General features: G+C 41.9%; 1 protein-coding gene across 4 annotated transcripts in view; it reads right to left on the bottom strand.

Moving 5' to 3' along the window:
• LOC128741621 (mannosyl-oligosaccharide alpha-1,2-mannosidase IA) overlaps positions 1–24,222 on the bottom strand; it is a 72,546-nt gene extending 48,324 nt beyond the window's left edge. Inside the window, exons 1-2 of one of the 4 annotated variants that reach the window (XM_053837595.1) lie at positions 24,153–24,222; positions 21,725–22,624 (exon numbers count right to left, since the gene is read on the bottom strand). In XM_053837595.1, coding sequence (XP_053693570.1) covers positions 21,725–22,330 — 606 coding nt within the window. In that variant the 5' untranslated portion in view covers positions 22,331–22,624; positions 24,153–24,222. Of the gene's footprint in view, positions 1–21,724; positions 22,625–24,041 lie in introns of all 4 variants that reach the window. The other 3 variants (XM_053837572.1, XM_053837581.1, XM_053837589.1) reach the window with 3 other exon arrangements.
• Positions 24,223–24,584: the final 362 nt, after the last annotated feature.

The following is a 24,584-nucleotide window of genomic DNA, read 5'->3' as shown; positions in this document are numbered from 1 at the left end:
TTCGTTTCCCCTTTTTGTCTCGTTTTTGCTTTTTTCTGTCCACTGTTTCCTCTTTCTCTTTTCCTATTCTTTTCTCTTTTCCCGAGTCCTGATTTTCCACTGTTTGCCGCGTTTCCTGTCTTCTTTTTTTATCATTTTCTGTCCAACTTTCGACTCTCTTCTTCACGGTCTTCGTCTTTTTTCGCTCTTAGATCCTTTTCTATTTCTCGTTTTCTTCGTTTTGAGTGACGACATGTTTTTCCTTTCCTACTTTTTGTCTTCCGTTTTCATATTTTCTCTCCATTTTTTTCTGTCCTGTTTTCTCTCTTTTTCTGTTTCTTCATCTTCCTCCTCCTGAATTTTCTTCCGCTTTCTAGCCCTTTTTGTCCCGTTACTCCTTTTTTGTCCAAATGATCCACATTTTCTTGGGTTTCTTTATGGGGTTTCCTTCTTTTCTCTCATTTTTCTGCTGGTTCTTTTCTGGTCTCCTCGTTTTCCCTCTTTTTCTTTTCCGTTTTTTCTTTGCCATTTTTTCTTTTTTTTTGTGCCATTTTCCTTCCGTTTTTCTTCTTTTTGGTGCTTCTTCGTGATATAAAAGTCACGTTTATTTTGCAATTGGTTGCCTTTTTCCCTTTCCTCTCCGGTTTTGATTTATCTTCATCCATTTTTAGTCATTTTCTCTTCCGTTTTCCCTTTTTTCAGTCCGTTTTTCTCGTTTGCCTCTGTCAATTCTCTCTTTCTCTTTCTCTCTCTCGCCATTTTTCTTTTTCTTTAAAATTTCCCTTGATTTTTGTTCCGTATTCTCTTTTTTTGTTTCCCCGTTTTCTTTATTTTGTCTGCTGTTTCTCTTTCTCTGCTCATTTTCTGGTGTGTTTCTCACCCTTTTGCTGGATCCTGATTTTCCTCCGTTCTGTTTACGTTTTTTTCTTCCGTTTTTCCTCGTTTTGAGGTCCGTTTTTCCTCGTTTTGGGCCCTATGCTCACAGTCACCTCACCTCATTTCTCTCACTCGCCCTATTCTCACAGTCACCCTCACTTCAACTTACTGGATGATCTGTACACAGCCATCCAGGTAAGCGGAGTAACCCAAATGACTTTGAGAATCGCAAAAATTTAGGTGAGGTGACTGTGAGAATAGGGCCCTTTATGTCTCCTTTTTTTTGTCATTTTCTTTCCAACTTTCGAGTTTTCTCTTTTTTATTTTTTTTCAGTTTTCGTCATTTTTCGCTTTTAGCTCCTTTTCTATTCCATTTTTCGTTTTTGACTGTTCCGTTTGTTCTAATATGTCCTGCTTTTCCTCCTTTTGTGTCACGTTATGTTTTTCTTTTCCGTTTTCATAATTTCTCTCCATTATTTTCTGTCCTGTTTTTCCTCATTTGATGTTTTTTCAATTTCAAGCTTCCGTTTTTTTTTTCTTTTTCGTTTCCTCTTTTTCAAACTCTTCTTTATCCCATTTTTACTTCTTTTCTCGTTCCTTTTCATTCCCAGTTTTTTCTTTGCCACATTTTTTTGTTCTTCCATTTTTCCTTCCATTTTGTAAGGTTTAGTTTTTTTATGCCAGTTATTGTTCTTTTTCTCTCTCACGTTTGTGCAGTTTTTGTCACATTACTCTACGTGTTCTTTTTCGTTTTTTCTCTTTTTGTCTCCCATTTTTTAATTTTTTATTTAGGTAAATAAAATTAGGAAAACCGAGTATTGCAGCCATAACTCAGGAACAACAAAAATGTTATCGTGAAAACTTTATAATTAAAAGATTAGAAATTGATAAACAAGAACAAAATATTTAAATTTCCGTGTGACAGACATAATTTTTCAACATTTCTTTGGGGAGTTTTCCACCATCACTTAATATTGGACATAAATGGAAATAAATTGATTCTAAATTGGACTTGAACCTAGACTTGAACTAGACTTAAAATTGGATTTAAAATCGGTGTTGAACTTGGGCATGGCATTCGAATTGAATTTGAACTTGAAATTAAGCTTAAATTAGGCTTGAAACTAAACTTTAAATTCAATTTATAACTGAACAGGAAATGGGATTTGAAGCTGGAACTATTTTTACACAATTAATTTACTTATCGCAAAAATAGTGGGCGATTGAATTTAAAACTGGGTACATCTGCGAAGTTAAAGATATTATTTTGTTTTACATTAAATTTTACAGAGAAGGTGGGGCACGTACTCCAGCCTTCCAGTTCATTGCCGTCAATAGTCACAGCTCGTGTGAGGCGAACGTTGTCTTCTATTGAGCATCTTTCAACCATATATTTGGTTTCTGATGCATTGAGCTCCGGTTTCAGTTTCCTAGTCTCCGGTTTCAGTCTGGCGTAGATGTCAGTATAGTGAATAACTAGTAGAATGGATTGGAATAGGTTCAACTTTCCTTATCTTCTAGTTCCTTTTTTTGTGTTTACAAGACTTTTAAATTTTAGTTCGGCTATTAGATTAGATAGAAAAAGATGTTAGGTTGTAGTCGAGTCTCGGACATTATCTTCACACAACTAAAATTTAATTTTGCCGAGCAGTGATGTTGCAAATTTTATGTTGTTAAGGTGAAACGGTACTGAATCCAAACATGGCCGAAAAGATGGCGCCCATGTCAGGATATTGCCTCACATGGGCGCCATTTTTCCGGCCATGTTTGGATTCAGTACCGTTTCACCTTAAGGCCGAAGCAGCGCGAGCATCAAACAACGTTGGTGCGATCAAGATAGCATTTTGAAAATCTTAAATATTTCTTAAATAACGCTACAACATAGTTTTTTGAATACATCATTGTGTGTAAAACCTGCACCTGATGATATCATGTGTCACTACAGTTGAGTATTCAAAGCCATCTAATAAAAGCGCACTCTCATTGAAAATTTTGCTTCGTCTTTCTCTCTAAGCAGGATTTCTTTGTCGGAAAAATTGCTTCTAATCTGGCAAAAAAACCATCTATCCATAGACTTAGAGACGATGTACGATTCAATCAACCGAAATGAGCTATGAAAAATTATGTTCGAAAATGGTTTCCCAGCTAAATTGCTGAAGCAATGGTAGTTTATTTCTTTTATCTCATAACATTGATAAGACAAATTATATCTAGTTTCCAAAATTAATGGCGTTAAAATCGGGATTGAAATTAAAATTAAAATTAAAATCGGGATGAAACATGAAGTAAAAAGGCTGAAAACACCGACACTCGAGAACGGATAATGGGCAGAAAAAAGGCATAGCCTTGGGCCTTAACGTCTTTCTTAGACTTTGATAATAATGGGCAGCATGCTTACTTAATAGTGAAACTACAGAAGAACGAAGTGCAGAATACAGAAAAACACCTGGACGATTTCACAATAAATCTAAATCCTGGTGACAGTGATAATGTTTATATAGTAAAAATAGTTTTAAAGGGTAATGATTCACCTAGTGGTCTATCTATCATGGTCCTGTCACGCACAAAAGTAAAATAATAAAATTTTCATTCAAATTAAACCAAATAAATGAAACACACAAGCAGTTCTCCCACACTCAACCGCTTAACTTTCGAATCTTTTGAACCAGCGCCTGAAACTCCTCCCTGTAACATAGATAAGTCGCATAAACACGACCGCAGAAATCTCTCGCCGGAACCGCTTCCAGATTGCTTTCAATACATCGATAGTGCTGATCAGCGAACAGCTTTTCTTCAGCCGCTGACGTCCGATCGCCACGGAACATTAACCAGGTTTGCGCCATGTGTATTCCACTTTGATCATCGTAAACGCCCAGTGTCAGCGCCATACAGCGCAGTACACACCGAGTGACGGGATCGTCCGGAAAGTCTATCCTTCGGTAACGCTCGACCAGCTCCTCGGTGACATCGAAACCCTTGCTACAACTCCTGATGAGATGATTCAAAATTTCTCCGGCTTCCTGTGAGAGTTGAATGAATTTTCTACTTTAACCGAAGCTTTTTGAAACGAAGAAAAGTTTAGACTTACAACCGAAATGTAGAACGTGAAAGCAAGCACTAAAATGAAAACGGTATGCTGGCTGAACATGGTTTTTATTGTTTAAAACTAGGATTGAGTTCAAATAGTTGGTTGCAGCACTGTTATATAGTCAAATTATTATCCCACAATTTATGTTTTCCCAATTGTTCTATAGAAGATAAGACGGAATTGCCAGATCTAAAGTATCATACATAACGTAATAACGAAACAAAAAACATAAATCTCCCAACAAAGCCTGAACTTGATGTTAATAGTAACGGGTTCTGTTATAGGTTGGCAGGTTAATCGCTTTCCTACTTCATTTATTAATTGTCACGTACAACCGATTTAAAATCGCCCGGGGGGAATGGCCCTAACTTAACAATCTTAACAACAAAATTACACCTTTCGAATGGATAAAACCTATACTTAGGAGCATTTTAGACTCAACAACTCTTGAAGGGTTTTTTGATTCGATCCCCGGAGGGTAATCCGATCCGAATCCGATCCTTCGGATTGTATGCAAATTTTCTCATAGTTACGACCGCTGCTGTCACTCAACTGGAGAAAAAAAACCGATAAATGGTGGTGATTAATGGTTGCCACCTAATCGAAACCAGCATCGAACCAGTCGGTGCGGTGCGTACAGCAGCAGATGAGAGATTGCACTACCTACAGCTTTTCTTTGTCGCACGCGCTTTTCCAGAGGCACACGATGATGTGCGGTGCGTTGAGTTTTGCATAGATTAACATCACGCGAGACGCGAGCCTTCCAGGTGTAATAACCTGATACGTGCAGCAGCAGCAGCAGTTCAGATCGACGAATCGAAACCAGCCATCATCGCCTGGAGGTTTTAAATAGTACGAATTATCGTTATCGTTAGGTCAATTGCCTTTTGGCGGCAAGCGGGTTAGTCACAGTAAAAGCTGCAGTTCAAACGTGTCGTGAGCGAGTGAGTGATGGATTTTGTCCAGGAGTACACGGCCGAAGAGGTCGCTGCAATCGATCGCGAGTTCAGACGCTTGAAAGGTACGTTCTTTTCTTGACGAAATAAATTAAAGATAAAAATATTAAAAATGCCTCCAATCCAGAAGCAAGAATACCGGAGTTCCGCAAGGGAGCTTCCAGAGTCCCTAGCACTTTACATTCTACCCTACTGTTGTTTCTATAACTACTCATCTTTGGATTTGGCTTGTTTGCCCCAGATGATTTCAAGTGACTGAAGTTTTTTGGAGCGTCTTAGTAGAATACGTATGTCTGTTCGAAAACAGACACTGAGGAAGCCTGCAAGTCGTAGGCGAAATACGTATCTGTCAAGAATAAATATACATAGTAGAATTAAATTGGATGTTTTCTTTTTATTTAATTCCTGGTTTCAAGTGTTGTGCACCAGCGTTTTTTTTCGTAATCGTATAAATTATGAAATTGAAAATAAAATTCAAATAAACCCTGAAATTCGTAAACGTTTGTATGACTTGCGAATTTACAATAATAAAGTTGAGTGTTTGAATCATACGGGTTAGAGAAGAAATGTGGCTCCCTTTCCCCCCGGACATACCCTAAGAATCAGTACTTAGGTACTTGAATTGCCGTTGATAAGATTACCACAGTATTTTTAATCTGGTAGGGTTATTCCACGGCTGAGAAGCGATAGGCTCTATCTTCGTGTGATAAACTGTGACCAAACAGCGCAAAACAACTCTCGTGGGGAATTCCACATCCGGTAAAGCTATTCAGGAAAGGATGCTGTATTTTTGAACTATGAGGTGCTCCACGGGAATAAGCAATTCAGTCCAAATCAACCTTCTTCGCCTAAATCGAAATTTTCTAAATATTTTTAATAATGCAAAATTTTGTTTAATGTAGGACTGCCTTTAATGAAATGTGGTGATTGCGATTTCCAGATCGATTATTTGTAATATTTTGGACCAATCAATCGATCTGTGCATCGACGCCAACAAACAAAACTATTGACTTTCAAGTGCGCGCTTTTGAAAAAATTTCAAATGTTTTGCCATGTCTTTTTTTTTGTTATTTTCAGAGTACGTTAACAAAACGAGGTGTTTCACTAGCACAGACATCAATTTAACAATGCTGTTTTATAGTATCCCTAGAGCAGGACAAAACGTGAAGGGAAAATTAGATGAGGGAGAGTCATTAAAGCAACCCTTACCCATTACGTAGTTTGTTGCTTTTTTACCAAGCTAGGAGCTCCGCGGGATGAGCTAGAACTACTATAATGGCAGCCAATTAAAACCGGATTCGAACCCAACTTTCCTGCTATGTCCCCCCTGATTCGCCGATAATGCCTAACTTTTGTACCACAGAGATCTGGTACATTAGGTAGAGTCTATTCCATAATTTGTTAATTGTTATTTATTTTGTCTACACTCATCGAACAAACGGTGTACATCAACACTTATAAACTAGGATGTTACATAATAATTTGTCACACGGTCACGAAAAACGTTAGCACTAACGTTCAAGTCAAACAAATGGTAACACTATTTAGATAACAAACACATCGATCAAATGGGCTTATTTTTTGCGTAGTCCGTTATGTATTGCTGAGGACGCATGAAATCTCGACATCGAGGAGGGCCTGGTACAGCATTAATATTCATTTTGGTGAGAATCCACGGAGTGTTGATTTGCCCCAAGAACAGTTTTCCGACAAAAATCGGCCGAATGTTCCGTTGCTTTTGGAGGGTGTCCATTCCCAGAAGTTTGCATTTTGCTTCGTACGGTTGGTTCATTTCAACTTCGTCAAGGAAGGAGTGTTAAAGAATCTCGTTTGGACTTTTTCGATTCTATTGATCTAAATGCTGTGGAACGGACTCCAGACGATAGCTGCAGTTTTCAACACAGATCAAACTAAGCTGAAGTTCAAGGTGCGCAGGCAGTATGGGTCGCGGAATTTAGCTGAGATTCGGAAAATGAACCCGAGGTTTCGTCGCGATTTAGTGATGATGCTCCCGGAAGCTTAGTCCTGAGTCTATCAAAACCCCAAGAATCACGTAAAACATTGGCTCTCTCCATTTCTTCGATTCCTATTAGGAGGAGATATAGTCTCCTTTAAATAGGGTTCTTTTTCTTTGTCATCGTGATTACAGATCATTTCACCAAAAAGAATATGAATGAACAATAAATAATACGATAAACAATAGTGGTCCTAAATTGCTACCTTGTGGACCACTTAAGGGATAATGAAATCCATCTTATTCCACTACTCCCAATTTCACGCCCAGCCGGCGATTAGTCAGATACGAGTCGAACTAACAGCTTATGTTACGAAAATAAAAGATTTATACTGCACTCAACTTGACTAGAAAAATTATGAATAACATGTTAAAATAATTTTATGAGATTATAAGCCTTCTGGGTATTATTCCGCAAAAATATATATTCCAAGTATCTCAGGTGCTAACAATCGAAATGAAAAAGTAACATCAGTGTTACAAATTTTCTTTACGGTTATATACCGTCAAACGGGGTAACTTGCAACAGTTCTCAACTATGAGTGCAAGTGAAAACTTATCTGTAGTACATTTGAGGACATTTAATTAATCCAAAGTTATTAGGTCTACCATAGAACAATTTCACACATTGAGAAAAAATATGCGATCAATATTGGCTGTTGTAGAATTTTTTAACTAATTTGTTACTAGTAACCCCTTAAACGGGGTAACTTGCAACAAGCAATATTTTTTGGAAATTGAACGAATTTAAAGATTTGTATGAGTTTCTTTTGACTGGAATATGCAAACGATAATCCGACCTGCGATTTTTAATGCTTTTGCTATGAATATACGCATAAATGCCCTATGTCACGTAGGTGAAAAAAATTTATGAACCCCGTAACGGAAATTACAGAAATAACTTTTTATATTATTCATGCAGTTGATATTCCTTGTCTGGATCCGATAGAGCTGCCTTTTTAAGGACCATTCACATATTACGTAACGCACTTAGGGAAGCGGGAGTTGTGTAACAACGCATTACACGTCGTATATCCATTATGCAAAATCGCGTCATGAAGTCTCAATATCTCGGTTACGGAATATATGAATGTTCATTACGTTACGAGTGATCGTAATTAGACACTGTCATATTGCTGGTCGATTCTCTCCGTGAGGTTATTTTTGTTTTGGCTTCTTCTATAGCCATTTTCAGTATATCCAGAGAAAAACTGGCATATTTCCGACTTACCGAGAGTATCTTACACTCTTCAGGTGTGCTTTAGTATTGTTTGATGCAAAATTTAATGATAACGTGCCTCTTGAATGTAACGGAACACAGCTTTTTATACCTACCAGCTGTTGCAAGTTTAAGTACTTGTTTTACGAATAACGTGGTAACAAGTCAGATAAACAAAACTAGTCGTCATAAATCAATTATTTTGTTTCCTTATTGTTTATTTTACTATAAAAATGTATGTAAGGCTTCTTTTATTTAAAGTGCCTGTGGACGACACAAACGTTTTACTAACGAAAAATTGACGATGAATTTGACATCATCTTGTGGGATTTTTTAAAAATCACCAAAACAGCATAAAATCAACATAACAGTGTCTAAGGCTTCTTTGAAGTGTTACCAATAAGATTCAGTGACTGATACAGATTAAAAATTGAAGTAACAGATCAAAAAGTACAGTACATTGGGACGATATAGCGTTGTTGCATGTTACCCCGCTGTTGCAAGTTACCCCGTTTGACGGTACATGATATCCGATAGCTCACTTGCTTATTTCTTAAAATTGTAAATTCATTAAAACTCATCACGATGATTCAAAACGAAAGCTATTCCTGGTTAATTGCATCACTAGCGATCAATTCATACATGAAAAAGCATGAGTTTCAATTTGCCTTTGTCTCACCCCCATAAAATAATTCTCAGCTAGCAAAGAATTGCCAGAGAATTTTGTTTTGGAATCACCTTTGAGAGTATTCGAAGCGAATCAGTACTTTTTAAAGCATTAAACAAACAAACATATTCAAAACATTATTTATATTACGGAATACGACGATTTACTTTACAAGCCAATTCGTTTATTACTTCCTCATAAAAATATTCAAGTTCAAGCTCAAGGAACGTACCGTTTACTGCCATCAGTGTCAAACCTAAAAGTCGGTTTCCTCCATTGTCGACCTCCAGTAATTTTTCAGTTGCCGCAAGAGGCAAGACAGAAAAGGAACGCTCCAGGTAATTGTTGTATTTACCTATTGAACCAAATCCAAGATTAACAACCTTACTGGAATGCACGCACACGATGGCAAATAGGCAGAACACCACAAGCAATAGGTAAGCGGTAGTAAGTTGTTCAATGGTATCATTGAACTACAAAGTGAGAAAATTTTACAATCATGCAGGCATATATAGCAAACGTGCTGTATTTTCGTATCAGGTAAGAGTTGTTTCCCATGATCTTTCTAACTCGTTCATTGATACTGAATTAGCACCAGGAACTGATAGGTTAGTATATTTTGTTCAATGAGATCGCTGAACCAGCGCTTTCGTCAAGCTGAATAAGTTACTCATCAGCTTCGTAGCAACATAAAATGGCTTCGAAACGCAAGCCACAGGAATATGTAGCAGTTGTTCAGTGAAATCCCTGAACCAGCTGATGAGAAATTCCATACCGTGTTTGTAACAATGAAATAACGGGCATTTTAAAAAGAAAGTATTGCGTGTGCGTCGTTGCAAGTGAAATTATGAAAAAAGCAAAACCGTGGGCTTAACCGTCTTTCTAAAACTTGACCCTTTTTTATCGACAGACTTCACAGTCGGGTATTAGAGTACAGGTCTGTTACGGGGCTAGTGAAACAATCCCACTAACTCTATTTCAAACTGGCTTGTTGGGTCAGCATCGTACCTCGAAAACAACTAGACAAAATCATGAACGAATAACGGAAATATTTTTATCCGGCTGAATTTTGTTGACAGGTTGAACTTGCAGTGAGCCTACCGCTTTTCTCTCTTTCCTTATCTATCCTCGTTTTTCTCTCCCACATACATTTTCCCTATGTCTTTGAAAACCATCTCGTTTGTCACACATATTGCTAGAAAATTTTGGTTGACGTTTTTTTATACATGTCCAAATGAAATTTATGCAATTGTTAATACCTGCCGTGCAAAATTTTTGAAAGCACCTTTAAATCGCATCACAAGACAGTATGATTTCAAACATCAAAACAATCGTGAGCTCTGTTATTCTTTATTAAATTGAAGTCACTTTTTCAACTCTTCGATTTCCTCGGATTTTTCCAAGATTCCAAGAAAAAAAATCGTGTTGAGGTTCAAGGAAAAAAGCAAAACAGATCGAATGACTTGAGAGTAGTATGACATTCATTGTGTAACTTTCCCTGATTCATTACTTTTTGTCTGACCAATAACGACGCCGACCATGACCAAAATGCTGTACTACCGAGGAAAGAAAGGAATGTTAGTCCAACATTCGCTGCTGCTTCCAGAATATTATATTTATGGATCTATTTATATATGAAAATTTTCCCACTTTTCTCTATACTTTTCCCCATTATATTTTTTTTCATTAAATGGTGTATGGTGTTTGCGTACGAATGGTTAGACTGGCATGATCGAAACTAGATGTGAGATTATCTAATATAGGGTATCGTTTGCTGATAGTTTAATAGTGAAAACACTTGGGCGTAAACCGAGGGAGTGGGGGTTAGACTCCCACTCACTAATTGAACTACGCAATATATTTTTGGCCTCACATCGAAGTTTCGCAATATCATCCGATCTACCATTCTTCCTCACCACACGCTCCTCCACCTTTAATAAGAAAAAAAGATTTACGTTGGATCGCCACAGAGTCAAAGACAAGTACTGCGGGAAAAACACACCCGGTGTGGTAAAAGATACCCATTAAAGTTAAAAAAATTATCTAAACTTCAATTCACTTTCACAGACAAACACTACATGGATCACGCGGGAACGACCCTGTATGCCGAATCGCAAATCCAAGCCGTTCAAAGTCGCCTAAGTACGAACCTCTTTTGCAATCCCCATACCAGCCCGCTCACCGGTGACCTAATCGACCGGGTGCGCCGCAGGGTTCTGCAGTTTTTCAACACCGACCCGTCCGAATACTGTCTCGTGTTCACTTCCGGTGCAACGGACAGCCTGCGTCGGGTGGCAGACGGCTTCACCTTCTGTCCGGATCAGGATAACGCACCGGACCAAGCGGGTGCATTCGTTTACCTGCGGGACAATCATACGTCCGTGCTGGGAATGCGAGCCATTGTCGGAACGGACCGGATCTGTCCACTGGAACGGGATGATTTTCTGAAGTTGCTTGAAGGCTCACCAAACCCGGAGTCACGAACCCGGAGAAGGAAACCATCGCTGTTGGTCTTTCCAGCGCAGAATAATTTTAACGCGGCTAAGTATCCCTTGGAGCTGATCGATCGGGTGCAGCGGAACGGACTTCGAGGGTATGACGGCGACCGATTTTTCGTTTGCTTGGATGCCGCCAGCTATGTGGCGACGAATTTTCTCGATCTGGGCCGGCACCGGCCGGAGTTTGTTTGTTTGTCTTTCTATAAAATTTTCGGGTGAGCTCATTGTAACTTATCATGGAAGGTTTTAAGAAAACCAATTCTTTTTCTGGTAGTTATCCAACTGGACTGGGAGCACTGCTGGTACGTAAAGGTTACGAGTATCTGTTGGATGGTAAGCGCTATTACGGTGGAGGAACTATCAAGAGTCTGCTGAGTGGACAGAATTTGCACCAGAAACACGACTCACTAGTGGAGAGGTTTGAGGATGGAACGCAATCCTTCCTGTCGATCATTTCGTTGTTGGACGGGATGGACACAGTTGCGCGGTTGATTCCTCCGGCCCGTGGGTACGGATCAATGGAACGAGTTTCCCAGCATGTGTTTAATTTGGCCAAACATTGCTATCGGGAACTGGGAAAGCTGAAATACTCGAACGGCTCAAAGGTGATACGGTTTTACATGGACTCTAATTTTGAGAATAGAGCGTACCAAGGAGGGATTGTGAACTTTAATGTTCTCCGAGAGGATGGAAGCTTTGTGGGATTTGCCGAATTTGCTTCTGTGGCGATGAAGAATGAAATTTACGTAAGGACAGGATGCTTCTGCAATGCTGGAACTTGCCAGCGTCAGTTGGGCCTGGCGGATGAGGATGTCCTGATGTTCTTTCGTATGGGGAAGATCTGTGGCGATGATATCGATATGATTGAGGGCATCCCCACGGGAACGGTTAGGGCGTCGTTTGGATATATGAACGGTCCAAAGGATGTTGATAGATTAGTAGATGTAATTCAAGAAAATTTCGAATCAAAATCAACTGCCGACAACAGAACGAATGGACCAGTTCTCAGAGCAATCTACATTTATCCGATCCGTTCTTGTGGAGCCTTTTCCACTGCTGAAAGCTGGTCGCTAAACGCTGAAGGATTGAGATATGACAAAGAGTTCACTATTGTGGACAGCAATGGGAACGAGCTTTCCAACGGTAAGTACCCGGAAATGATTGCCATCGTGCCGAGAATTGATCCCAACCGTGGTGAAATGGTTTTGACACATCCTTCCTCGAGGGATTTGATTCTAAACCTAAAACCAATGGAATCAGTTTCGGAAGTGTGGGACTGCGGTGATCAAGTGGCTTCCTGGCTTAGTGAAGTACTACAAACACCTAGACTTCGTCTTCTATGGCATCCACCAACGATAAAACCCAAATTACTCGTTATCAATAGGAACGCGTTGAGATCCGCTGATAAGCGTGTCGAAAACGACTCGTTGAATGTAACTTCGCTCGTGGAATACTTTCGTGGAAGTTTAGTGGTAGATTTCTTTGACGTATCACCATCAGGAATGCAAACTTGGAAAATCGTCGAGCTCGGTGGACAGCGGTTCCAGGTGGCCGGATTGTGTACGAGATGTCCAATAATGCAGTTGAAGCAGCCTAAATCTTTGAAGGCAATTGCTGACGTTTTCGGCAGAAAAGTTCCATTGGGAATGTATCTGGTGCCTCTGGATGACAAAGAGACCCATGCACAGTTTCTGGATTGTGGAGCAACACTAAAAGTAGTAGATTATCACATGGTCAATAGTAAAGCTGGGTCAGTTACAGAAATGGTTACGAGATACGATTTTCGAGCGGTTGTTTAGTTCTGGGATGGAAATAAGTTTAAATTTCTGCCGGATTGTGGCACAATTATCACCAAAAACCATAGAATATAAGGCATATATTCAAATATAAAAAGAAAAAATATAATGCAAGCAGTTTTTCGTCAATTTTTTCAAAGTTTGGTTATAAATATGAATTTCGAAGGTGATCATTGAGATGTCCCGACTTTCTATTGCTGAATTTCGACTATTTCGATACCAACTGTTTTATGATTTTATAGCACACGCGTCTTTATTCATGAAAGAAACTATACACGATATAGCAGAAGTGAAAGTGAGATCACTCTGCCAAAGGCCGGAATGTCATACTTTAGATAAAATGATGATGATGATGATGACGATGCTGATGATGATAATGATAATGATGAGAAGAAAAATGATGGATCGAATTTGTGAATGTGCCCCGCCCTGGTCATGTACTACTTGAGCTCTAAAATATAGTACATATAGTTAAGAAGTGGATGTTTCATCAGCCACACCAAACATCGGTCCTCAACCGCGCGTCCACTATCAATTTTCCACAAACGAACCAATGGGACCAATAGGAAGATAAATTTCGGACCGTCAGTGGCTATCAACTTATCAGGGCAAATTTCATCTTACATCTCTCAGCATTTAAGCACTGTCCCAAGACAGGTCTACAAAGTAAATTGAGCGCAGCACGACCTGGGCGTTCGCGGTAGTCGACAGAAGTCTTAAAATACAGCGTCGCACCCGCCTCCCAGCCCTCGAAACCAAAGAGTCAGCGCGCGGTATCTACAACGGAAATCCGTCACCAACCCCCTAACCCCAACCGCTAGAAATATTATTATTGTGAATTAAATGTAAAACTAATTTATTTTCCCAACTGCTACCTTAACACCTTTATTATTGCCCGTAATCATTGTAGAATGCTCCTTCGGCATTCAAACCAGGACTGGCATCCCGCTTTCATCCCCTTACTAACCCTAAGCCCCCATCCGATCCAATCAAACCGGCAATTTTCGGAGATATTTGTGACAGCTGCGATCGGTAGGGATGAGCCCCAAAATATTAATCTATTAATTATCAGACTTTTAATTATCTTAATTATCTATAGACTTTAATTAATTATCAATACTGGCTTTATTCTTAGACGGAATGAAAGCACTTTCTGAACAACGCAACAATCTCATTTGGTAAATTTTTACCCTGAGTCCCACTTGAAATCATAAAAGTGTTTTGTGGGTATATAACCCACAATCAGAAGTAAACGTGACCACTGTTCATTTACTGATTAGTTAAAAAGCCCTACATCACGTCAAAATTCAGTTTTATCGTAGGGCCTTGTCAGACTATTGGTAATTCTAACCAAAATCAAAAATAAACTATGTAGCGAGCTAAACAAGACTAAGTGAATCAAGAGAATTTATACTACTGGGGGTCGGCCGCTCGAATGAAGCGCAATACGTTATCTAACATACCGGATAGTTAAATTCTGTAAAGGAATTTACCGTAAAGTAAAAGTGACCAAGCATAGTCGCTGCAGTCAAGTATATCAAGTTTGGTTACACCAAATTCCAGCATTCTCCACACATTTACTTTGCGAGAATATACTGTTTGACGACTATTATTGTTTCGGTCTGTAACCACCATTACCACTGGTAACGCTAAATGTGCAAATGCTAGAATTGGGAAAATGTAAAAAACGTGATGTTAAACTGCACGTTGGCTAACATCGATTCTTTCCAACCGCTTTCTATCAGTAGTAAAGCTTGGAAGGCTTCAAGTCTCAGGAGTTCCAGATTAAATCAGGTGTACCGCAAGGTAGCAATTTGGGACCGGTGGTATTCTCACTTTTCCTCAATGACGTCTGCTTAGCGCCTCCACTTGGATGCCGAATTCTATATGCTGATGACCTGATAATCTTTTTCGTCGAAAGATCTTTTTCATCGGTCGAAAGAGGACTTCGAGCGGCTTCAACAGTTAGTTGATTTGTTTTTCAGATGGTGTACGTACAACCGTCTGACTATTAGCGTAGCAAGGTTATACACCATAATTATGTTTACTAGGAAAAAATCTGTACTACTACTACTACTGCTACTGCTGCTACACTACTAATACCCAGCGAATGACGGACATTGGAGTGTGGAGGGGCAAAATCAAACAAAAACTTGGAGTTCATCATGAGAATTGGGAAGGATTTCCGTGCCCCCTACTGTTTGAGATGACTTTACTGCTTGTTAATTCGGTCTACCCTCCCGAAACAGCTACAGTAATTTGGAGTCCTTATATTACAACGCGGTCTACAAGGATTGGGACGGTACAAAGGTGGTTCATCAGATTAGCATTGCGATTCCTTCCACGGACTAACCCGTTTGAGCTCCTCCATACGAAAGGCGTTATAGATTATTGAGCATGGATACCTTGGCAACCAGAAGAATCTGCACGCGTGCTAGATTTGTAGCCAAATTGGTTTATGGTGAAATAGACGCACCCAATATTTTGGCACAAGTGGATATAATTGCAGGATAGCAAACGCCGTACCATCCATGCCTTGCGCAACTGTAGATATAAAATAGTCCCTACAATGGTTCACCGCCTCTTGTTTAGCAACTCCTATTCCTACCTCTTCGTGGTACCAACCGGGATACGACTGATACGAGTAAGCTTAGTGACGATCGGGTAACCAACCCAAGTGGAAGCTAAAATCGTATGCTGACAAGGAAGGAGCGCGTTTTTGAGCTTCGCTGATCCTCCGGCGAAATAGGGGTTGGTGTCACCGTCCTTACAAGCCGCCACCACGAAAAACTAGTAAGCAATGAACGAGAAACGGAGGAATTCGGACTAGTGCGAGGAAAATTATGCAAAGTGCTCGTTCGGACGAAGGCAGGGTAGAATGTCGAGCAGCACTTGTTGCTGCACGCACAGCGCTTAAGAGTGGGATAAAAGCTTGCAAGCAAGCCTGCTTTGAAAGGTTATGTGCTAGTGCCAATGCGACGGCGGCTTAGAGGTTGGGGAGCAAGCGACGGTTACGAATGAGGAACTCATTGAGATCGCTAAATCCCTAAAGGTGAGCAAGGCACCAGGACCAAACGGAATCCCGAATTTGGCCATTAAAGTGGCTATTTTGGAGGCTCCCGAATCTTTCGGAGTAGTAATGAGTAGATGCCTAGAAGATGGCCACTTCCCGGACAGATGGAAGCGACAGAACCGACAGAACCTGGTCCTATTGCCGAAGCCGGGAAAACCTCCGGGTGTCCCCTCGTCGTATAGGCCGATCTGTCTGCTCGATACTGCCGGCAAGGTGCTGGAGAGGGTTATCCTTAACAGGTTCGTTCAGTACACAGTCCAGTACAGTGAGGATACAAACGGTCTGTCGAGGAACCAATTCGGCTTCTGAAAAGGCAAATCTACGGTGGATGCCATCTTGTCTATCAATAAAAGGACAGGTATCCGCTATTGCGCAGTTGTCACGCTCGACGCGAGAAATGCGTTTAATTACTTCCAGAATCGTGTGCTATGCTACAACCCGAAGGAGGTGATTGTCGGCTTTGCGGACGGCATCACCTTAGAAGTCTACGGTGAATCTATCAGAGAGGTTGAGTTGACGGCTGCCCACTCTATAAGCATTGTTGAAGATTGGATGCGCTCCAGGAAACTGGAGCTAGCGTATCATAAAACGGAGTTATCGTAGTGAACAACCGCTAGCTGGTGCAGCAAGCAAATATCAGCGTCGGGGATTGCACTATTTCGTCAATGCGGTCCTTAAAACTGCTGGGAGTCATGGTCGACAAGCCCAAATTTGGGAGCCACGTCGACTATGCCGGCAAGAAGGATTCCACAGCTATTTCGGCATTGTCTCGTATGATGTCTAATAGCTCTGCGGTATATGGCAGCAAACGAAGGCTATTAGCCAACGTGGTCCAGTCCATACTTAGGTATGGCGGGCCGGTGTGGTCATCGGCGTTAGGTATCGTCTCATGTGCTTGAGAGTGGCGAGTGCGTATCGCACAGTTTCACATGACGCAATCCGCGTCTTAGCGGGTATGACGCCTATTGGCATCATCATCAGCGAGGACGTAGAGTGGTTCAACCAACGTGGAACTAGAGGCATACGGAGTACCACAAGATCGGCCTCAATGACCACATGAAAGCGGGCATGGTCTGATTTCACAAAAGACCGGTGGACACATTGACTTATCCCGGAACTATCCGGGTGGGTCAACAGGCGCCATTGCGAAGTCAACTTCCACCAAACCCAGATTTTGTAAGGGTATGGTTGTTTTAGACAGTATCTGCACAAGTTCGGACATGCGGAGTCCCCGCGTGGATGTAGAGGAAACTACAGAACATGTTTTCTTCATATGCCCTCGTTTCGCGGGCGTCGCGTGAAAAGCAACATGATGGCAGTGAGCGGACAGGACACTACTCTGGATAACTTAGTGCAAAGGATGTGTTCCGACTCGGACGTCTGGAGAACGGTCAATGCGGCAGCTACCCAGATTGTACTTGAGCTACCGCACCGAACCGCTGGAGAGCCGATCAACGGCGAATAGGCAGCCTCACTACCATAGTCCAGTAGTTATCTAAGAGGGTGTGTTAAGCACAATAATACCCCTTGAAGTAATACCGATGGTGGTGCTAGGGGAGATTGAGGCTGGAGACTCGAGTAGGGTTTTAGTGGGTCGAGATCCTCACGCACCATTAGGGGAGTCGGGATACCCAACCCCACACCCTGAGCTGTCTTCTCAGATGTCTGAAAGTACCGTATCTTCTCAGGTGCTTAGCAGACTTTCCTACTCGTAAAAAAAAGGAATTCGGACTGGAACAATCGAAATAGACCCTCGTCGCGGGGGACGAAAAGGAAAAGGATTATGAATTGAAAACTCGGAACGTGAACTGCCGATCTCTCAACTTCCAAGGGAACACTCGAGCGCTCTCCGACGTACCGCAAGTTCGATGTCGTAGCGCTACGGGAGGCATGCTGAAAGAGCTCAATGGTACGTGCGTTCAGAGATGGCCATACCACCTACCAGGGCTGTGGCAACACACACGAGCTCGGTTCAGCTTTTTCATAGTGATCGGCGAGATGCGGAAACGTGTGATTGAGAGTAGTGACCAGTCAACATAAGCATCATCAACGTGCACAGCTCTTACCTCAAAAGTACCGATGACAAGGAATACTACACGCATTTGGAACGTGAATACGACCGCCTATCAAAACATGATATCAAGATCGTCGTCGGGGATTTCAATGCTCAGGTCGACAAGGAGGAGGAACACAAACCGGTGATTGGAGGGTTCAGTGCTGACCAACAGTGTTGCGAAGCCTGCACTCGTGTGGTCTAATTTTCTCACAAACGCGTACTCATTCTAACGAACACGTAGGCATGAGAATTCTTTTAAAGCTCCCCCTTTTATTTCATCATGCAGTGCAACGAGTTTTTGCGCGTATGTGTTTAGCTAACAGCTACAGTTGTCGCTCGTCGTTCATCGTTGCAGCCCGATCTGCTGATGCCGATTACACGCGAGGACGCACTCCCGGCTCCCGCCCGTGAATAGATTCGAGGGCGAAGATGAAGAAAAAGTAACGCAAAATTTGTATCCCAGTGCACATCCAGCCTCACGGGCACTCGTGGGGAATGAGTTTTTTACCTCGGGAATATGCCATGCAGAAAGACGGTATGAGGATGAGCGTGCGCGAGTGTGTAGGTATCAAAATATCTCACACAGCAACGGCAATTCCGACAATTTGCAACGTTTGTTCATTCTGATTCAGATCAGGGAGAATGAAACTAGCGGCACCGAGTTTCGGCCATGTTCAATATCTTAGAACATCAATTTGAACAGTACAACGCGAAGAGGCTAATCGGAGCAATCGAAACCCTAAAAGCTTCTACCAACCGAATTCCGCTCCGCGATACTCGGGCCTCTTTGCCAATTCGTTGCGCGTCTCGATACATGCAAGTCGACTTTAACCTGGTCGAGCTATTTACCACGTTGGGCCTCTCTATTCTTGGTGCTAGTGGGCTCTTGAAGAGAACGGATTTCACTGCACAGTCGTCCGGCATCCTTTTTCAAACTTCCGGCCCGATTTTCAAGCTCTATGCACCTTTTTCACGAAAAATAATCAACGGATTGGAACGAACTTTTTTTTGATTCCTTGGTTTCGGCAATTTATGACATCGAGGTTGTTCCACACGACACCACACTGCCTATGAATGCCTATGGGTATGATCGTTTTTCGTCCACATCCCGCGGTCGGATCATTATAAAATTAGTATCAACATAAACCGAAAAAACTGTAAAACCAAAATCTGACACAAAAAAAGTAATTTTTCAAAAACTTTTAGTCGTTCATGTCCCCTTAATCTCCTTACTAGTATTTTTGTCGGTGGTAACCAGGCTGAAAGCGGAGTCTAGGAGAATTGGGCTAAAAATAAATGCGTCGAAGACCAAATACATGAGAGGAAGAGGCTCAAAGGAAACAAATGCGCGCCTCCCACGGACGGTAATCGTTGACGGCGACGAACTAGAAGTGGTAGAGGAGTTCGTGTGTTTGGGATCGCTGGTGACCGCGGACAACAACACTAGTAAGAAGATCCAGCGGCGCATCCAAGCGGGAAATCGGGCCTATTTTGCCCTTCGTAAAACGCTACGATCAGGAAGCATACGCCGCCGCACGAATCTAACAATGTACAAAACCATTATTAGACCGGTAGTTCTTTATGGACTTGAAGTCGTGACGCTGCATACGGGGGACATACGCGCCCTTGCCGTGTTTGAGCGGAAAGTGCTGCGGACGATATTTGGCGGAGTACAAACTGAAAGCGGAGAGTGGCGGAGGCGTATGAATCACGAGCTACAGGCACTGCTTGGGGAGACTCCTATCGTACATATAGCGAAAGTTAGCAGGCTGCGGTGGGCCAGACACGTCGTAGGGATGCCGGACGACAGTGCGACGAAAATAGTCCTCTTCAACAACCCCACCGGCACCAGGAACAGGGGGGCCCCTATAAGACCCGCCTGATACTGCCCTACGAATTCTCATGCAGCAATATAAAAAATCTTCCACTTTGGTTCGCAGACCAAAGTGTGTTTTAATAGTACCTTGAGGTGATGATATTTGCACATGTCTGGAACGAGCAGCGACAACCAGAGGTTATATTGCGATTTGAGCACATGTTCATAGGATGCAAAATACGTAAATCTGAAACATAAAAATCACTGTTTTTTCTTCGCCGCCTGCTTTGATCATTATAGGTCCAATCGTGTATCAAAACCAATCAACAGTTGCCTAGCAGCTCTAGTGTCTTGAATAACTATGGAAACACAACATGACGAGAATAAAGGACCACACGCCCGCACCGTAAGCGACGCATTATTAGGCAAGAAAAAGCCTTAGTAATTGATCTAAAGTCTTCTATCACTAAAAATGTTTCGTTTATAAAATTTAAAAAAAAAAGTATAAAAAAAAGCCGCGACCAGGTAACCCTCAAATTTCCCCGCAAAGTGTTATTTCTAGGCAGCCTAATGGCCAGCAATCACCTGCACTTTGTGCAAACATAATAAGCACTGTACACGAACACAGCAGATAAACTGGGTGAAACAGATCAGTACCGGTAACATGCATCGATGTTTACGAGAAAATTTATGCATGCAAATGTTGCGAAACAAAGCAATTATTCATCGGCGGCGCCGCCATCATCCGTCGTCACGTGAAAGTTGTACGCGCTGACAACTACGGCATCGTTTGATAAGAGTTAGGGGGGCCCGCCCGTTTGTGCCGTGTACCACTTGTCAGCACTCACCAGTAGCAACAGCAGCAGCAGCAGCAGCAGGAGAAACTACCTTTGAATGAGGGATCCAATCTTGTTGTTTGTTTGTTGTGCAAAACTAATGGTCCAGTTTAACCGCCATCTGGGCTGATTATTTATTCTAATCAGCGCAGCAGACCGTTTCGTTCCGTTCCGGAGCGATTAAAATGCATGAGTTTATTTTGACGGCTTGAGATTTAATCACTCCCGGAATAAGCAATTTAAATTTTTAGGTTACAACAGCAGATTCAAGATTAAAATGGGAAGAAAAAAAGAACAGCGATTAATCTACTCATCATGAATAGAGAATCAGATCTGTAGAGAGACGGGTCTAGGAGAAAACAAAAAAAAACAGAAACGGAAATGATACATCTTCCAATCATCGAGTAGAGCAATATTTCTTTTCAGCACGTCTTACGTTATGATTGCTAGAGCAGAACGTTCAACGTCAGCTGGATTCTCAGCTAAGTAAATTGAGCTGCAGCACCATCTTCTCGCAAACAGCAGCGAAACAGAATAACCCACATTAATGCAAAAAGGGCTTTTCCGCCAGTTGCAAATTGGTTCATATGTACGTAACGTAGATTCAGCTGCGGCACGGCGGTTCTATTTGTTAATCTGGCCGAAACAGTGAAGACGTGGAACGATTCTCGTCATGTACGACCTCCACGTTATTGAGTGCAAACCACTTCTTCTTTCAAGTGTGAATTGAGCAACCAAAAAAAAAAACGACTTTACTTTACACCGTGACAGATAAGATAACGTGGGTTAACGACAGAGCAATACTTCATATTACATTAGATACGGGCAGGAAAAATGGTTCATTACTCACCTCTTTAACTTTGTTTCGCTTTTCGCGAACCGACGGGTCCGAATCTTCGCCGACGTTCGAGTTGAAAGTGTTCGTGCCGACACTTCCCGGGGAAGACTCTTTCGGGACGGCTTTCACTTCCGGTTCGTCGATGATCTGCGGCGGGGCAACAACGCCCGCGGGACCGCCGGCCATCGGTCCCATCACTGCCGGTGCCGGTGCTCCTGCCCCCAGCATGTTGTCAAACTCCGGACCGTCCGATCGCGCCACATCCAGGTCGGGTTTTTCGAGAAAATCATCCGGCAGTTCCTTCTTGATCTTTTCCTGCAACTTTTCGCGATCGTTCAGCTTGTGCGGATCTTCATCGCCCTCCAGCAAACCGTGGGCCGGCGGTGGCGGAGGAATAAATATTTCCGGTCCGGCCTTCTGGAAGTGTTTGTACACCTTCAGCACCCGCTCGGTACCGAAATTATCCGGCAGAAAGAAGAATCCACCGAAGCAGACGAAACCGAACGTCAGCAGCACCAGCAGAATGAGGCACTTTTCGCTGGACCGGAAGGAACGCCGCACCGGCAGCAGCGGGTTCGACGGTTGGCTTCCGCTTATTCGTTGGTACGTTGGAAGCATGATTGATTCGTCGGTCGAGTTTTCTGGTCAATCAAGCGCGACTGACGGCGGCTGGTGGTTACTAAATTTTGGGCTTTTTGCCGGCTTCGTACTTTTTCCTATTCGAATTTCTTTGCACACATGCGCGCGCCCAAACACACGATCACTTTCTATTTTACTTCCGCGGTACCGCTGGCACTGGCCGCATCGACGCTGGCGGCTTGGAATGGCTTTAGCTAGCCGTTTTTATTTTAATCTATGTTTCACTTGGGCGATGATTTTACGCTGGCTTAGCCGCATGAGAGGTTCCTATTGCTGCGCGGAAAAAGTAAAATGTGTAGGGCTTATGGTACGAATACCGTGTTGAGGGAGCTGAATGTAGGACGTACAGTCGATGGTGAACTTTTCGGTTCGAAACTAATTGGAATGATATTTTCGAAAGGTCGGACATTGACGGAAAATTATCTGACGTTAATATTAGGTGTTGTAACTATTAGATATGTATTGCCTAAGTGATTCAACTAAATGGAATGCCTGAAGGAATAAGTATGAGATGGCAGGCCTCATAATTTCTAATTATTGGGCACCAAAAACCAGGCAAAAATTCACAGCAATCTGCTGCCTGTTAATTTGGAGGCTTCTGCCACAACTAATTTCCAACAATTGAAGACATTGCGAAGGAAGTAGATGTTCTCCGAAGATATTGGATGTGGATGGTTCTCCTCAACACGGTGATCGATTACTTTTGATTTGAAATATAGTTGAGTCATTTGTCGCAATCTCAACCTCTGAAATAGGCTCCCTGGACTGAACCCACGGATTTCATTTGGTTTAGGTAACCAATTCTTATAACATTAAAAAGATTGACATTTGTACCCTCAAATTTGTGCAAATTGTAATAGTGTTTTTGGACAATATTCTTCCATTTCTTCCGAAGTTGATGTGTTGCTGCACCAACTTTATTCGAACTTTAATCTCGGTAATCCAATACCTTTGTTGATTGAAAGATTCAACCACGAGTTCCACAACCCTGTTCGGCCACCGTCAACTACTATTCTCAGCCAATGTATAGGTAACAAAACAGTAAAATGGTAAAATGTAAACCGAGTGTATGAGCAACTTTCACGCTTTCTCTGAACTTTAGACAGAAATCTTGGCTTGCTGTGTTGAATTCAATTCACTTGGACAGAACTGTAAAATCAATTATTCTTCATCACACGTCACGATATCACCAACGTTAATATGTATTTTATGTAAACAAATGCCCAATGCGAGGGTAAGTTCCGTCTAAATTATCTAGATTTAAAATTTTCCGCACCACATTCTGTGGTTTGATTACACTACCGAACGTAGATTACTTCTGCACTTATTTTAGCAGCTTGGTTTTCCCTAGCAATGCAATCATTCCTTATTCCAGAACTAAATACGATAGATTCAGCACAAATACACCAGCGATGTTTTTCTACAATTATTGGGATTTTCCACGAAGAAAAATAAAACACTAATCTTTTGCCAGCCGCTGGCTGCTTGCTTTCAGAGTGCACTTCCACTCCGTCCTCCGTGTAGCACCAATACTATCCCACACAAACCAACTGGCTGACGGAATCCAATAAAAATCAAAGTGCGTTTCGTTGATTTTCGTTTTTGCACCAGGCATCAGCACAGAATAATCCTGGCGGTAGCGGCGTTGTCCGTAATCTAATTTTCCTAAAATCCTATTTTCCACACGTACCTACGTGAAACATAAAATTTGGAAAGTATTCAGCACCCAAAAACGCAGCAGGAGGCACACCGCACTGTTCGTTTCGTCGACAATGTTTTTTTGCTTCCTTTAGTTACAAACCGAACAAAAATGGATTAGCACAATTCGCACAGCCGAACACTCTCACAAACACTCCTTCTGCAGTGGGATCGCCATTACGACTGAAAGTGAGCGAGCGAGCGAGTTTTGTGTGACGCAAACCACACGCGACGCGCGAGCGAGTAGCGGAAAAAGTAAACAAACACGGCGAATTTGACAGATTTTACGGCGACGCTTTGAAACGTTCAAAAGTTCAAAACCTTCAAAACTGGAGGTGAAAAACGTATGCACGGTAACAAAAACGCGAAAAACAATATTATGCAAAACTTCTGAAAATTGTTTTTGCAAGTACCTAACGGGTGTCCCACAAAAAATTGCATCACGGAAGAAACGCTGTAGAAATTACCTAATTCACCGATCCTTTTCGAACTTCCAGACAATAAAATATAACCCATTAGTAAGCTATTGGCATAC

Source organism: Sabethes cyaneus, chromosome 1 (assembly GCF_943734655.1).
Source record: "Sabethes cyaneus chromosome 1, idSabCyanKW18_F2, whole genome shotgun sequence".
Taxonomy (NCBI): domain Eukaryota; kingdom Metazoa; phylum Arthropoda; class Insecta; order Diptera; family Culicidae; genus Sabethes; species Sabethes cyaneus.
Note: the sequence above shows the minus strand (reverse complement) of the source record. Positions and strands in the feature narration are given on the sequence as shown.